Source organism: Oncorhynchus kisutch, linkage group LG28 (assembly GCF_002021735.2).
Source record: "Oncorhynchus kisutch isolate 150728-3 linkage group LG28, Okis_V2, whole genome shotgun sequence".
NCBI lineage: Eukaryota > Metazoa > Chordata > Actinopteri > Salmoniformes > Salmonidae > Oncorhynchus > Oncorhynchus kisutch.
Window position 1 is genome coordinate 29,076,999 of NC_034201.2, and position 18,238 is coordinate 29,095,236.

Here is an 18,238-nt window from a genome sequence, read left to right on the forward strand (position 1 = left end):
TGATGGCGGGTGTACACTTGAGATCACTTCTATGAATGTCCTATGAGGCAGACCCATGTTTAACGGATAGTGCTGCCAAATTTGTATGTGTTTGACTGTGTGTGTGTGTGTGTGTGTCTAACCGTAGTTTCTGGATGTTGGAGGCGATTCCAGAGAGGCGGTACATGCCGTCCACCACGCCATGCTTCTCAATGAACTCTGTGCAGCTCTTGAGTACCTGGGGAACTGTAGCAGCAAACAAACACCACAATGTCAGAGAGTGAGAGTGTGAGAGAGAGAGAGGGAGAGAAAGACACCTTTAAAGGGCATCTCTACTTCAATCAATAGATGTGCACCGGAACACTGCAATAAATGTGCACCCTTTAATAATGTATAGACGTTTCCTTTCTAAAGAGCGTGCATATATTCTTCCTCAAGGGAACACCAGCTACGAGTGGTTTTGGACTGAGAGAATATTTGACGTTCTCTGATAAAGAAAAACATAAACTTCTGTTGAGTGTCCGAGACCAAGGCCCAAAAAGGGTCCTTATTTCCTTTCTCCATCACTGCAGCATAGCAAATCAATATTTTACCACCACTGTCTGTTTGTGAAAAAAACACCTGCTGTTTCACCTTTGTTACTTCCTCTGGCCAGTGGTCAGCACAGAGCAGAAGACTCGGTGGCTATCTGGATAAGATCATCAGATAACAATTCATGGCCTGCTGCAAGGGCAGGGCGAGAGACGGGGCGAGAGACGGGGCGAGAGAGAGAGAGAGAGAGAGAGAGAGAAACTCTACTTGGAGGAGTTGAGACATGAAAAAGGGTATAGCCAGAAAAGTGAACTTCTCTATTACAATAAAATAAATGTCTCAATGTGTTTTGGTGTCCATATGACCCATTCTGTTGGACCAAACCTCAAATGCAAATAGTTAGTTGAAACTTCTTGTCAGGGAGGAAGATGTGTTCTCTGAACTTTGTTGGCGTGAGGCAGGGAGAGGTCATTTCACTCTTGCAAAGATCTGTCCAAAATAAGGCCAATGCGTTTCTATGTGCTTATTTTGGACCAAAACTTGATGCTTGACCTCCCCCTTGGGGATGACTCCCACTGTTAAGGCAGAAACCTGCATCTCTTCAGTATATACAGATCGCGGGTGTAAATGGGAAGGCGCACAACACAGCACAGAGGAGCGAAAGAGACAAGACCAAAAATACAACACGAGAATAGGCAGACAAACGCTTATAAAAACAAAAAATAACAAAACCTTGATATACAGGGATTTGGAATATTGTTTAAAAAAACATTAGAATTAATCAAATGTATTTGATATATCGCCCAGCCCTACATGGGGCCGTGCATTATCATGCTGGATCATAAGGTGATGGCGGCGGATGAATGGCACGACAATGGGCCTCGGGATCTTATCACAATATATCAACATTCCTGCAGTCAGCATGCCAATTACATGCTCCCTTAAAACTTGTGACAAAACTGCACTTTTTAGAGTGGCCTGTTATTGTCCCCAGCACAAGGTGCACTTGAGTGATGGTCATGCTGTTTATTTACCTTCTTGATATGCCACACCTGCCAGGTGGATGGATTATCAAGGCAAAGGAGAAATACTCACTAACAGGGATGTAAACAAATTTGAGCACAAAATGTGCCACTGTAATGCAGCTTTACAGCACTGTGGTGGGAGCCCATTTGAACAGAGTAGAAGAGGGAGGGGAATGGGGGGAGAGGAGGTTGTTTGGGTGGTAGTAGTGCAGGCAGACAGAACAGACAGCTCAGGATGGATTTGGGGGCAAACAAAGCATGTGTTGCCAGATCCCTCTGGCTCCAGATCAGTGGAGAGGAAAAAATCTCCCTGTAACCACGCTGCTGACCTGACCTTTACACCCTCTAAGTTGCCACGGTCGCCGTAGCAACCATCCTAGGGCGCAGAGGGTGGTCGGGTTCATTCTGCATGCACGGACCGTAAAGCTGTAGGGCGTGAGTCAACAACAGCCCAACCCTGCTCTAGCCTCTACCGGAGTTGAGCCAAGCCCTGCTATACAGCCACTGTTAGGTGGCGACTAGTCGGACCCTTGTACCATAGTGTGAGTGACCATCATGCACAAAGAAGGGTAACCGTTAACCCTGAGAACACCTCTCAGTATTTTAGTGTTTGCATGTGTGCGTTTCAAGCCTTCAATACCACAGTTGAGGTCAAAGCTGAAGAACTTCCGCATTTATGTGTCAGAGATTGAATGTACCTGTGTGTTTGTGAGAGAGAAAGAAAGGGAGTGTCTCACCATCGTGGCCCGAGTTGAGGAGGTGCTCCCCAAGGTCACAGCCAAACACCCTCTCCCGGAGGATGCCCCGCTGCTTCAGCTTCTGCTTGGTGGGCCTGGACTTCATGAAGGTGCGCAGGAACGTGATCAGCTTCCCGTGCTTCTTAGACACTGCCAGGAAAGAGAGACACACACATACAATATGTTTAACACACACTCACATGTTCAGCTCGTGTTGACCGTCCATGTAACGTGAAATAACGCATTTAAAATGGTGAGCTGGCAAAGTGATGCAAACATACCAGTAAGGTGAGCTGCAAGACCTTGCTTTCATTAGATTATTGATTATTTTTAATCCAAGGTTATGCTGCATTTATGATCCAAGGTTCAATGGAAACATTTAACAGACCAGAGGTGTGTGTGAAGAAGCCAGTCCCAACCAATACATTTTTTTATTTTTTTATTCTTCTAATGCCAGCCATTTATTACACCATGGGAAGATTTCTTGAGACTGTATTCAGCTTCATTCCTCAATTTAAATTTGAGGGCAACTGCAAACATCCTCCACCAGAATCACCACCTCAATATGAAAGACAAACCAAAACCCCTCATTAAAGACAATGGGTCTAGAAAAAGGTCTAAGCCTTTCAAAGTATGGGTCCAGTTGTTTTCTCCATTTGGAAAATTGTGAGAAAAAAACCTCAGCTTTCAGAGAGAACAATGGAGTTGGCATGCCTGCAAACTTTTGTTCACAAATCCTCCACTGCAAATTGTAGATCCCAGAGTCAAATTTCCCCTGAAAAAGTGGAGACACATTCTCCAACGGAGCAGAAATAAGCCGGCTGTATTGTCCGACACGTTGGGGAATCAACTTTCCCTCTACAGCAAGGCTGCCTAATTCCAGTCCTGGAGGGCCAAAACATTTGTTTTTTGTTTCTACCTGGTAGTTAATTGCACTCCCCTGGTGTCCCAGGTCTGAATCAGTCCCTGTTTAGAGGGGGAAGATTAAAACCAGAAGTGTTTCAGACCTCCAGGACTGGAATTTGGCAGCCCTGCTCTACAGACTACAAACAAAATACGTAACCCTATTCCAGGGACAACTTTTCTGAGTGAGTCCACTCTCTTCACCACAGATAAATACCGAAAGTACTTTCATTTGTGTTTATATTGAGTACGAGAAGCACACCACTTCTAAATCATGAACCATACTTTCTGCATTGCTAAATTCTCAGCTGATTGGAGCCAGAATTTCCCCTATGAGAAAGATAAAAAATCCTTGGTGCTGAATCCCACCAAACTGCTGAGGCAGCTTTGTTACCAACCGTTTAGGCATCAAAAGGGCTTTGCATATCATGTAGGGCTGACAGAGCAATTGTATCAGCTTACACCAGCTGTCACTGTTATTTAGGAACCCACATCAACAGAAGCTGATGGGAGTGCAAGCCTGCAAGGCAAGAAAGACTTTCCAGAGTTGTCTGAAGACTTCTCTGCTCAATGTCAACTCTGCTGACAGTGAAGGGGCAATTCCAGAGACGCTCTTCGGAAAATCAAACTGATTGTGGGACAATGACGAGGTCATTGTTTAAGCTATCTTTGGCGAAAGCCTCCAAGATGGAAAACATATGGTAAACTATCTCACAGGGTTGGGTAAAGCACTGCTGCAACTCTGATTTATGCAGTGCCTTCGGAAGGTAATAACACCCATATAGTTTTTTTCTTCAAATAAATAAAACATGTAAAGCTGAAATATCTTAAGTCAATAAGTATTCCTCTTTGATATGGCAAGACTAAATAAGTTCAGGAGTTAAAAATAGTGTTTAACGTGATTTTTTAATGACAACCTCATCTCTGTACCCCACACATACAATTATCTGTAAGGTCCCTAATTCCAGCAGTGAATTTCAAACACAGACCACAAAGACCAGGGAGGTTTTCTAATGCCTTGTAAAGGGCACCTATTGGTAGATGGGTAAAAAACAAACAAACAAAGCAGACATTGAATAATCCTTTGTGCATGGGGAATGTATTAATTACACTTCGGATGTTGTATTAATACACCCAGTCACCACAAAGATACAGGCGTCATTGATAACTCAGTTGCCGGAGAGGAAGGAAAGAGCTCAGGGATTTCACCATGAGGCCAATGGTGATTTTAAAACAGTTAGAGTTTAATGGCCGTGATAGGAGAAAACACAATACTAACCTAATTGACTGAGTGAAAGAAGGAAGTCTGAAAATAATAAAAATATTCCAAAACATGCATCCTGTTTGCAATAAGGCACTATAGTAAAACTGCAAAAAATGTGGCAAAATAATTAACTTTATGTTCTGAATACAAAGCATTATATTTGGGGCAAATTCAACATAAACACATCACTTTCCAAGATGGCGTAGCAGTCAGACGTCTTTGGCTTTTGTCCTGTCGTGTCCCTTGTGTATATATTTTTCTTCACATATCTTTTAAAAATATTTTCCTAAACCTTAACTTCTAAATGTATTTATATTTACCTCGGATCTGGAATCCCTCAACTGAAGCTAGCCAGCTAACAACCTACCAGCTATCAGTTAGCAAACAATTGCTAGCGGTCATCAGCTAACCTTTAGCTCGGAAAGCTCTCGCCAGTTCGAACAATGTGACTTAAACCAGAGCATAACGGACCTATTTCTCTCCATATCCCCAGATTCCTACAGCAAACTCTGAATATTTTCATCTGGATCTTTGCAACTAGCAAACCGCAATTCTGGTGACCACTCCTGGCTAGCATTTCCATCCCGGAGGAAGCACCAATTAGCCTGAAGCTAGCCCGGACAGGGCTCCTGTGCTACCACTGAAGCCCACTCCTGGGCTACAATATCCGGACCCCTTCTACTGCCAGTACGGGGCACGGAATCCCGCCGATCCTCTACGATTGGAATACTGACATAATCTTCCAGAGGATTCCAACAGGCCCCTCAGGCGTGATGCCTGCTGAAGGCCCATTCTGCTAACCTGATAGTTACCTAGAGCTACTTGGAACCCTACTAACTCCACGACTGGTCTATCGACATCACCGCACGAAGAGGCAAAAACAGACTTACCCCCATCGCGACGTCTCCCAAAGGCTAACTTGCTAGCCCTGGTCTACTAACTGCTAGCTTGCCTGCCCCAGTCTGCTAACTGCTAGCCCCTGCTAACTGCTTGCTTGCTAACCCAGTCTGCTAACTGTTAGCTTGCCAGCCCCGGTCTGCTAACTGCTAACTTGTTTAGCTCCGGCCTACTAACTGTTAGCGTGTTAACATCGGCCTGCTAACTGTCTGAATCGACGTGTTTCCAGTCAGCACAACCACTCGCTGGACCCATATGTTCACTTGGCTACGCATGCCTCTCTCTAATATCAATATGCCTCGTCCATTACTGTCCTGGTTAGTGATTACTGTCTTATTTCACTGTAGAGCCTCTAGCCCTGCTCAATATATATTTATATATAAATATAATAATAATATATAAATATATATATATATATAAATATATATAATAATAATATATATATTATAATAATAATAATAATAATAATAATATATATATATATATAGAGTTGTATATATATATATAATAATAATATATAATATATATATAACTATATATAAATATATATAATAATAATAATATATATATATATATTTATATTTTAAAAAATCACTGAGTACCATTCATATTTTCAAGCATGGTGGCGGCTGCATTATGTCCTGGGTATGCTCGTCATCAGCAAGGACTAGGGAGTTGTCTGGTTGTCTGCTTTCCAACAGACACTGGGAGACAAATTCACCTTTCAGCAGGACAATAACCTAAAACACAAGGCCAAATATACACTGGAGTTGCTTATCAAGACGATATTGAATGTTCCTGAGTGGCCTAGTTACATTTTTTTTTCTAAATCGTCTTGAAAATCTAGGGAAAAAATAATGTAAAAAATAACAAGTACAATCCAGACGTGCAAAGTTCTTAGAGACGTACCCAGAAAGATTCACCAAAGGTGATTCTAACATGTATTGACTCAGGGGGTTGAATACTTATCTAATCAAGATATATTAGTGTTTTATTTTTCATATATATCTATATTTTTACAAATGTTTCTTCCACTATAACGTTATAGTATTTTGTATAGATCGTTGACAAAAAAATGACAATGAAATCCATTTTAATCTTTGGAAACAGTAAAGGGGTGTGAATACTTCCTGAAGGCACTGTAGTGAGCAAGCTGAATACCAGCATTCGGGTTAGTGGATCAGGGTGATGTAAAACTTTCCCAGCTGTTGCTGAAACCTTCTTATATCATGGTATGCATTTGAAAACCTAGAAAATGGCTGAGTCATAGTCAGCGGGGCAGAGAGCTGCTCCTCGGGTGGTTGGACACAGTGGAAGTCCCCGCGGTCCACAGCAAGTCAAATAAGAGCCAGCAGCCTCACCCTGAGATTTGCATGTGGAACTCTTGGATGCCAGAGGGGGAAATTTATGTGGAATTTTGATAGTTTGGATAGAATTATTATTATTATTATTATTGTGACAAAACTGGTGTGGTTGACCGTAATGATATTTCACAATGCTCATACAGTTAGAAAATACTTTTTACAACATTTTGAAAGGCAAACATCATTAATTAGGACTTTTAAGGTGGTGTATGGAGCAGAAATTATGCCAACATAATGCAGACGGAGGTAAGCAAACACGCGGGTGCTCGCGTGGACATGCCCACACTCCGGTCAGAGTCAACACAAAGCAGCTACTGTCTGTTCTTTATCTTTACAACTTTCACAGTTAAGTGCCACTGTATAGGAAGCTAACAATAACATTCCACATTGCACTGCATAGCCATCCTCTCAGTCAACATTGATCATTTCTCAAAACAAGAATAGACTGACAAGTTTCAGAAGAAAGTTATTTGTTTCTAGCCATTTTGAGCCTGTAATCAGACCCACAAATGATGATGCTCCAGATACTCAACTAGACTAAAGAAGACCAGTTGTATTGCTTCTTTAATCAGAACACCAGTTTTCAGCTGTGCTAACATAATTGATTTTCTTTTGATCAATTAGCCTTTTAAAATTATAGACTTGGATTAGCTAACACAACATGCCATTGGAACACAGGAGTGATGGTTGTTGATAATGGGCCTCTGTACGCCTATGTAGATATTTTAGTTTACAGCTTCAATTGTAATTTATAACATTAACAATGTCTACACTGTATTTCTGATCAATTTGCTGTTATTTTAATGGACATAAAAGGTGTTTTTCTTTCAAAAACAAGGATTTTTCCAAGGGACCCCAAACTTTTGAACGGTAGTGTATTTGTAATAAAGCAGCTTTCTTGACAACATTTTTGCTTCCCCTTCCCCTACATTTATGGCTCATTCCCAAGATTATCCAGCGAAACATTTGGATCAGGATATCAGTAGAAAATATAAGCATCTGAATAAAAATATATATATTTCTGGGACAGGATCATTTCCAATCTCTCCACGCCATGACTGCTGCTGAACTAACGTGGAGAGGGAGAAAGAATAACAAAGGGGGAGAAGGACAGAGATGGAGACAACAGTGCGAGAGAGATAGCGAGTGAGAAGAAGTGGAGCCAAAGCTTGGACTGCGAGCTATCAAAACTGTTGAGATTGCAGGAGCGCACGTGTGACAGGCGATGGAGGCCCCAGTGCGCTCAGGGACCAGATGCGTGGTAAAGTAACCGTTACTGACATCACAGCAAACATCACGCTCCCTCTCGGATGCTGGCCCACACATCAACTGCCATATCCCATTCCATTAGGCTGGGTCGTTTCAAGGGATGCGTGCAGGCCAGGTGCAAAACCACAATGTAGAAATTAGTTTGAGGTGCATTGTTTGAAACTTCTCTGAACTGATTTGATAACGTTATGCATCTACCTTTTGCTGTACTGTATTGAGATTGTTGCCAAGATAACAATGACAGGTTACACTGATGCCATGACACTAAACCCTGCATTTCCAAGTACAGTACAACGGATATCAAGTCTATCGATTGATATCTTATCTACTTGCAATATCAGTCCAACAATACTACTGGAGAGGGATGTCGGGGAATCCAACTATTATGTCAACTTCATGCTCTATTTAGCAGAGCCTTTTTGCAACCTGCTCATGTTCAACAGGCTTGACCGCTCCATTTACCTGCTCAATTACCCCCCATCCCCCCATTTACAACCACTTCAAGCACTTTTATAGAGGGGGGAGCATTGTTCTGCCATGAGCCAATGTTTACATTCTTCACCAAGGCAGGTCCTATGGTATTCCATGGGGAAAACTGCTATAGAATATTTAGAAATGACACCATTGAGAGATGACAACAGTAACAGTATAATATGGACCTATCCAGTTAGCCCCCCAAAAAGTTTTAATTGCCAGTGGGAGCAATGTTGTGTCCAAAGCAAACAGTAGAATTGCATCTGCCCATTAAATGTGGTCCTGGGAGACAGTGATCTCTGTTTGGGTATGAGAGCGCTGGAGCATGTCACAGCCAGGCCAGAATGGCTGATTGTTCCAAGCTGAATACCCCATTGGAGTAACAGAGAGTTCTGGCTGAGAGAGGGATGACATCAGCCAAAAGTGTGTGGTCTCACAGGACAACTATGCAAATGGTCCTTAAAGACAACTAACAAATAGAGCAATATTTGTCTTGGGGGACCAGAGTGAGTTCATTCTGAGTCCACATGAAACTGCTTTATAAGACATCCATCTCAGCCTTCGTAAGATAAGGTTGATGACATGCAAACTACAAAGCCCAATAGACCTCTAAAGGATCAATGTGGTATCTCAAAGCTATGAATCAATTTAATGCATGTCATTATATGATGTAATTGCCACGACTCACAGGAGATATCAAGGGTGTAAAGAAAACGCAACACTGTTCTTGTGAGCATAAGGAAATTCCGAAGGAGTCTTAACATAAATAGGTCTGCCTATCGGACACTTAAACCTAACTGCTGTTGAATATTAACAGACCCTCACAAATGACAGTCATTGAAAGCATGAGCAGTTTCAACCTGAGACATAGTTGTCTATCCCCCCCCCACTGAGTTGAATTAATCATTTTAGAGCAATTGTCAAAGGAATGTTAGGGCTGATTTGAGTTTCAACAACTGTGCTACTAGACTTAATGACATGACTGCCCACATCACGTAAATCTAATAAAAATAATTTCAGAGAAGATCAACAAAACGGCTTGAACTTTCATCGATTGACAACATAATTTCAGAATTTAGGTGAGAAAGCAGTGAATAAGTGACAAATAAACTGAATTTAGGGGCAAAGACAGTTCTAACCCCCCGATACAATTGAAATACACACTATACTAGGCTACAAATTAAATCCCATACAGTAATACATTCTACAGTAATACATTCTTACCTGCGTTCCAGTGGGATTCTCCCTTTAAGACAGGACTTTAAATAGGGGATCCAAGGTAAACTGTAGGCATTTCCTTACAGATGCTCGTACTGTGACTCCTTATAATTTGGTTAATACGACTAATTATTTCAAAAGACACCGCCGACAAAACTTCACTTGACAATCACAAAATGTAGGGCTACCCATGGACAGTGAATAGCAGTCAAAAATAGGATTAGGATAAGTGTGCTTCTCACTCCTCAGCGAGTCTACTATGAGTTCAATCGCCCCGCAAGCAAACTTTCGTCACAGCATTCTTTCCTTTCAGTTAAACCAGCCCCCTCCCGTGTCAGTTTACAACCCAACTAGACCATTGAACTGAGAAGAGGGTTGCTGCGAACGGAGTATGGGCAAGTGGGCGTGTAGAAAGGAGAGTAGCAGGCATGTGGAAAGGAGTGGGTGTGCCGAAAGGAACGATTTGGGCTTGTGGAAAAGACAAATAATTGTACATTTTCAGTTATAAAACTGATGATTGTTTATATTTTTATTAAAAGTACTTATGATGTGCTTACTGTGACTGTCACCCTGATAAATCAAATAATATTGTATTGGTCACATATACATGGTTAGCAGATGTTATTGCGAGGGTAGCGAAATGCTTGTGCATCTAAACTCAGCAAAAAATAAATATCCCTTTTTCAAAGATAATTCGTAAAAATCCAAATCATTTCAAAGATCTTCATTGTAAAGGGTTTAAACACTGCTTGTTCAATTCACCATAAACAATTAATGAACATGCACCTGTGGAACAGTCGTTAAGTCAAGCTTACAGACGGTATGCAATTAAGGTCACAGTTACGAAAACTTAGGACACTAAGGAGGCCTTTCTACTGACTCTGAAAAACACCAAAAGAAAGATGCCCAGGGTCCCTGCTTATCTGTGTGAATGTGCCTTGGGCATGCTGCAAGGAGGCATGAGGACTGCAGATGTGTCCAGGGCAATAGATTGCAATGTCCGTACTGTGAGAAGCCTAAGACAGCGCTACAGGGAGAGAGAACGGACAACTGATCGTCCTCGCAGTGGCAGACCACGTGTAACAACACCTGCACAGGATCGGGTACATCCGAAAATCACACCTGCGGGACAGGTACAGGATGGCAACAACAACTACCCGAGTTACACCAGGAACGCACAATCCCTCCATCAGGGCTCAGAATGTCCGCAATAGGCTGAGAAAGGCTGGACAGAGGGCTTGTAGGCCTGTTGTAAGGGAGGTCCTCACCAGACATCTCCGGCAACAACGTCACCTATGGGCACAAACCCACCATCGTTGGACCAGACAGGACTGGCAAAAAATGCCCTCCACTGATGAGTCGCGGTTTTGTCTCACCAGGGGTGATGGTCGGATTCACGTTTATCGACGACGGAATGAGCATTACACTGAGGCCTGTACTCTGGAGCAGGATCGATTTGGAGGTGGAGGTTCCGTCATGGTCTGGGGCGATGTGTCACAGCATCATCAGACTGAGCTTGTGGTCATTGCAGGCAATCTCAACGCTGTGCATTACAGGGAAGACATCCTCGTCCCTCATGTGGTACCCTTCCTGCAGGCTCATCCTGACATGACCCTCCAGCATGACAATGCCACCAGCCATACTGCTCGTTCTGTGCGTGATTTCCTGCAAGACAGGAATGTCAATGTTCTGCCATGGCCAGCGAAGAGCCTGGATCTTAATCCCATTGAGAATGTCTGGGACCTGTTGGATAGGAGGGTGAAGGCCATTCGCCCCAGAAATGTCTGGGAATTTACAGGTGCTTTGGTGGAAAACATGACTGTGGAACTTGTTCAGGTTATGTCTCAGTTGTTGAATCTTATGTTCATAAAAATATTTACAAGTTAAGTTTGCTGAAAATAAACGCAGTTGACAGTGAGAGGATGTTTCTTTTTTTGCTGAGTTTAGTTCAGACAATGCAGCAATATCAACAAGTAATTTAACAATTCCACAACAACTACATAATACATATACATCCAAGTAAAGGAATGGAAGGGGAATAATAAAGGTATATTCCAAAAAAAGTATGTATATTCATGCATGTATGTGTATGTATGTATATACAGTTGAAGTCGGAAGTTTACATACACTTAGGTTGGAATTTTCATTTTCATTTTTCAACAACTCCAAAAATTTCTTGCAAACAAACTACAGTTTTGGCAAGTCGGTTAGGACATGAAGTAATGTTACCAACAATTGTTTACAGACAGATTATTTCACTTATAATTCACTGTATCACAATTCTAATGGGTCAGAAGTTTACATAAACTAAGTTGACTGTGCCTTTAAACAGCTCGGAAAAATCCAGAAAATTGTCATGGCTTTAGAAGCTTCTGATAGGCTAATTGACATCATTTGAGTCAAATGGAGGTGTACCTGTGGATGTATTTCAATGCCTACCTTCAAACTCAGTGCCTCTGTTTGACATGGGAAAATCAAAAGAAATCAGCCAAGACCTCAGAAGAAAAATTGTAGACCTCGACAAGTCTGGTTCATCCTTGGGAGCAATTTCCAAATGCCTAGAGGTACCACGTTCATCTGTACAAACAATAGTGCGCACATATAAACACCATGGGACCACGCAGACATCATACAGTCTCCTAGAGATGAACGCACTTTGGTGCGAAAAGTACAAATCAATCCCAGAACAACAGCAAAGGACCTTGTGAAGATGCTGGAGGAAACAGGTACAAAAGTATCTATATCCACAGTAAAACGAGTCTATATCGACTTAACCTGAAAGGCCGCTCAGCAAGGAAGAAGCCACTGCTCCAAAACCGCCATAAAAAAGCCAGACTACGGTTTTCAACTGCACATGGAGACAAAGATTGTACTTTTTGGAGAAATGTCCTCTGGTCTGATGAAACAGAAATATCAAAATATAACTGTTTGGCCATAATGACCATTGTTATGTTTGGAGGAAAAAGGGGTAAACTTGCAAGCCAAAGAACACCATCTCAACATGAAGCACGGTTGGCAGCATCATGTTGTGGAGGTGCTTTGCTGCAGGAGGGTCTGGTGCACTTCACAAAATAGATGGCAGCATGAGGTAGGAAAATTATGTGGACATATTGAAGCAACATCGCAAGACATCAGTCAGGAAGTTAAAGCTTGGTCGCAAATGGGCCTTCCAAATGGACAATGACCCCAAGCATACTTCCAAAGTTGTGGAGAAACGGCTTAATGACAATAAAGTCAAGGTATTGGAGTGGCCATCACAAATCCCTGACCTCAATCCTATAGAATATTTGTGGGCAGAACTGAAAAGGTGTGTGTGAGCAAGGAAGCCTACAAACCTGACTCAGTTACACCAGCTCTGTCAGGAGTAATGGGCCAAAATTCACCCAACTTATTGTGGGAAGCTTGTGGAAGGCTACCCGAAATGTTTGACCCAAGTTAGACAATTTAAAGGCAATGCTTCCAAATACTAATTGAGTGTATGAAAACTTCTGACCCACTGGGAATGTGATGAAAGAAATAAAAGCTGAAATAAATCATTCTCTCTACTATTATTCTGACATTTCACATTCTTAAAATAAAGTGGTGATCCTAACTGACCTAAGAAGGAATTTTTACTTGGATTAAATGTCAGGAATTGTGAAAAACTGAGTTTAAATGTACTTGGCTAAGGTGTATGTAAACACACACACACGTACGTACGTACGTATGTATGTATATGGATATTTACCCACAAAATATATGGGGGATTTGAAATGATGCAGACAATTACATTGATGGAAGCAACAATCTTTCCGCAATATATAAAAGTAAAGGGATGGAATAAGAATATGTACATTTAAATATATGGATGAGCATTGACCGAGCAGCATAGGCAAGATGCAATAGATGGTATAAAGTACAGTATATACATTGGGATGAGTAATGCAAGATATGTAAACATCAGTATTAAAGTGGCATTACTAAAGTGACTAGTGATCCATTTGATAGAGTGGCCAATGATTTCAAGTCTGTTTGTAGGCAGCAGCCTCTCTGTGTTAGTGATGGCTGTGTAACAGTCTGATGGCCTTGAGATAGAAGCTATTTTTCAGTCTCCTGGTCCAAGCTTTGATGCACCTGTACTGACCTTGCTACTAGTAGCTACTTCCCATGCAGTTGCCGGACCTGCCAGACAGTAGTGCCAGTGTAGTTTCTGTTCATGCCCTCCCCATTGAGTAGTAGACTGTATCCATGTATAAAAGTGACATCTAGATGGTTATACATTTTTATTATTTCTTGTATAGGCTACTATGAATCCATGGGAAGGAAAAAAGTTGACACGGTACCTACTGCCGGCGACATGTCCTGATACAGCTGCCCATTAAGGAAGCAGGTAGGAAGCAGGTTGGCAGGCATGTCGATACAACACCACAAATCTTCCCAATTAGGTGAGTTGCTTTCTATACACCCACTCTCCTTCGACACAGCCACTCGCCCATACTCCAGTCATCATATTGTGCTGCAGCTACCCATACTTGAGTGGACTGGCCGGTCACAACGTCTCGCATGGAAACGCTGTACAAATCGATGGAGCATATGACCACAATTCTGTTTCAAAGAGGCAGTCACCACAACAAACCCAACAAACCCATTTCACATTTCACAGACGTAGCTCAGATTCAGAGTTCACATGTAAAGGGTTGCAGGTGTGATTGCCGGGTACAGTGAAAATCTTAGGCTCCGAGCTCTAACATGCAGGACTAAGTGAAATAAAATAGTGAAAATTGTAATATATATATATATATATATATATATATATATATATATATATATATATGTGTGTGTGTGTTTGGAAAAATTATTTTTATGTTTGGAAAAATAACGTTCCCAAAGTAAACAGCCTATTTCTCAGGACCAGATGCTAGAATATGCATATAATTGACAGCTTAGGATAGAAAACACTCTAAAGTTTCCAAAACTGTAAAAATATTGTGTGTGAGTATAACAGAACTGATATTGCAGGCGAAAGCCTGAGAAAAATCCAATCAGGAAGTGACTCTTATTTTGAAACCCTGTGTTCCTGTGCATCCCTATTGCCCATTGAAAGGGATATCAACCAGATTCCTTTTTCTATGGCTTCCCTAAGGTGTCAACAGCCTTTAGACATAGTTTCAGGCTTTTATTTTGAAGAATGAGCGTGAACGACCACATTGCGTAAGTGGATAGGTGGGGGCTCTCAGAGTGATTTGTGCGCAAAAGAGAGAGGCGGCCATTGTTACTCCCGGGCCTAGTGAAAAGCCAACTGTCCCGGTTGATATATTATCGAATAGATATTTGAAAAACACCTTGAGGATTGATTATAAAAAATGTTTGACATGTTTCTGTGTACATTATGGACATCATTTGGAATTTTTGTCTGCGTTGTCGTGACCGCTCTTTCCGGTGGATTCCTGGGCATAACGCACCATACTAACGGAGGTATTTGGATATAAAAATATCTTTATGGAACAAAAGGAACATTTGTTGTCTAACTGGGAGTCTCGTGAGTGAAAACATCCGAAGATCATCAAAGGTAAAGGATGAATTTGATTGCTTTTCTGATTTTCGTGACCAAGTTTCCTGATGCTAGGTGTACTTATTGTTTTGTTATGCTATCGATAAACGTACACAAACGCTTGTATTGCTTTCGCTGTAAAGCATAATTTCAAAATCTGAGACGACAGGGTGATTAACAAATGGCTAAGCTGTGTTTCGCAATATTTCACATGTGATTTCATGAATATTTTCTAGTAATATTATTTGACTATTGCGCTATGCTATTCAGCGTTGCTGATGACAAATATACCGGATCTGGGATGGGTGGTTCTAAGAGTTAAGTTCATGTTTAAAGTATCCCTATGTTTCTGTTATTACGGTGCTATCACTCTGTTATTAGTACGCCTGCGCGGTAGTCTCACCGCTGATGGACCTGGCCTGAGTGCAATGGCAACCATGTACTGTGGAAATACGGTTTAGTAAATATTGTTAAACTGGAACCTAGTCCTTGTGTAATTTTAGGCTAATGGGGATAGGGGGCAGTATTTTCACTTTGGATGAATTGCGTAACCATAGTGAACTGCATCCTACTCTGTCCTAGATTGCTAATATATGCATATTATTATTACTATTGGATAGAAAACACTCTGAAGTTTCTAAAACTGTTTGAATTATGCCTGTGAGTATAACAGAACTCATAGGGCAGGCAATCTTCCAAACAGGAAGTGAAATTCTGAATACATGTCTAATTTCAAGTCATCGTCTATCCACTTCCAAATAAGATATGGATCTGGTAGCACTTCCTACGCCTTCCACTAGATTGTCCTTATTCAGTAGAACGTGGAATGGAGCTGCTGGTGTGAACTTTGACCGAATGGGAGGGGAAATAGTCACTGTCCCGACAGAATGCCATTTTCCTGTGTCTGTGGGTGTCACCATCGTTCCATTTGGCTGCAGATGAAAACGTATGCTCCGGTTGGAACGTTATTGGACATATATGAAAATAACATCCTGAAGATTGATTCTCTACTTAGTTTGACCAGTTTATTCGACCTGGAATATATGTTTTTGAAGTTTTCGTCCGAGTTCTCCTGGACCAGTGTCAGCTTTTGGGCACGTGAGCTGAAAGTGCTAGCAAATGCAGCTAATTGGATACTAGTATTGGACATTATGGAACAAAACAACAATTTATTGTGGAACTAGGACTCCTTGCACTGCATTCTGATGAAAGATCATTAAAGGTAAGGTAATATTTATGATGTTATTTCGTATTTCTGTTGACTCCAACATGGCGGAGAAATATATTTACGTCTGAGCGCAGTCTCAGATTATTGCATGGTAGGCTTTTTTTGTAACGTTTTTAAACAATCTGACACACAGGTTGCATTAAGAACCAGTGTATCTTTAATTATATGTAGAACATGTATCTTTAGTCAAAGTTTATGATGAGTATTTCTGTTATCTTGCGTAGCTTTCTATAATTCCTCCGGATATTTTGGAGGCATTTCTGAACATGGCGTCAATGTAAACCGAGATTTGTGGATATAAATATGCATATTATCGAACAAAACATAAATGTATTGTGTAACATGTCATATGAGTGTCATCTGATGAAGATTTTCAAAAGGTTAGTGATTCATTTTATTTCTAATCCTGCTTTTGTGACTATCTTTGGCTGGGAAAAATGGCTGTGTTTTTTTATTTATTTGGTGGTGGTCTAACATAAATATATGTTGTGCTTTCACTGTAAAACATTTTTAAAAATCAGACACGATGGGTAGATGAACAAGATGTTTATCTTTCATTTGCTGTATTGGACTTGTTAATGTGTGAAAGTTAAATATTTCTAAAGAATATTTTTGAATTCCCTGCGCCACCTTTTCAGCTGAATGGAGGGGGGGGGGGGGGGGGGGCTGAAATTTTAGACAATCTCCCCCAATCATTCCCCACAGGCCCAAACTACACAAGGTCTCTGTGCCTCACATACTTTCACGGCCCAGAGCATATGTGTTGGAAAATTGACCAAAGCCCCATTGGGAAAAGCATGACAAATATTACTGTCTCCTTCACACATTCTCCATTCTATCTCTCACTTTGCTTCTCTCATAGACACATCCAGCTCTTGTCTTGGCTCGCTTGCGCTCCTCACAGCTGCCCAAGTCACTCGACTGGTCCCCAGACAGGAAGCCTGCTCCAGCCCAGGGAGGAAGTAGGAGATTCAAAGAGTAGTGGGGTCAGAACATCTGGACAAACACCTGCCATACTAGGGCAGTCAGGCTGGAGAAAACAGCAGAGCTGATCACACTGTTGCTTAGACTTCAGTGTTTAAGTGTGTGGATGACGTGTGTCTCTCAGACTTCAGTGTCTGGATGATGTGTGTCTCTCAGACTTCAGTGTTTAAGTGTGTGGAGGACGTGCGTCTCTCAGACTTCAGTGTTTAAGTGTGTGGATGACGTGCGTCTCTCAGACTTCAGTGTAACCCTTCATCCAAGTCAGACAGTTTGCAGATGTCCTTTTAAACTTGAGTTAAAAAGGCTAAAAACTATTCAGAGCTTTCCAAAGTAACTTTTTTTTCAAATGCAACTCAATACAGTGGTGTATCCAACTGCAAAGGATCTCCTTCAATCTGCTCACTCTCTGAAATTTCAGAGGTAGAAATCTCAACTCAGTTCGCCAGCTAAAAGGACAGGAACCATTTTCTATGCAGGGGAGCTGGTGAGTGTATTTTTGAACATGTCAGGGTTCCTGTTAAGAATGTAGCCATTTCAGTGACCATGGAGAAGACTTGGCTCCTTACTGTTGCAGGACAAAGCTTAGCGCTCCAAAGGATCCTTTTACAGCACCCGTCTTAAAGGGAGGACTTGAATAAATCAAGCCAGTCTAGACCCCAGCCACAGCCACACCCGAAAGTCTTTCAAGTTAAATCAAACAGAGTAGGCAACTACAGCTGGCTGGTAACCAGATAGGGGGAACACTGAAGAGGTCTGAAGAAAAAAAGCATCAGGATCAACTCCTCAAAAGGAACCCTGATAAACCTAAATAATAAAAGGTAAATAACACAGCAAC

At 41.5% G+C, this 18,238-nt stretch overlaps 1 protein-coding gene across 4 annotated transcripts in view; it reads right to left on the minus strand.

Annotated features, from left to right (window-relative positions):
* LOC109872604 (rho GTPase-activating protein 32) overlaps positions 1 to 18,238 on the minus strand; it is a 212,585-nt gene that overhangs the window by 12,588 nt on the left and 181,759 nt on the right. For 3 of the 4 annotated variants that reach the window (XM_031807802.1, XM_020463896.2, XM_031807803.1), the window contains 2 exons: positions 2,273 to 2,422; positions 123 to 225 (listed from right to left, as the gene is read on the minus strand). In XM_031807802.1, coding sequence (XP_031663662.1) covers positions 123 to 225; positions 2,273 to 2,422 — 253 coding nt within the window. Of the gene's footprint in view, positions 1 to 122; positions 226 to 2,272; positions 2,423 to 9,667; positions 10,005 to 18,238 lie in introns of those variants that run through there. The other variant, XM_020463897.2, reaches the window with a different exon arrangement.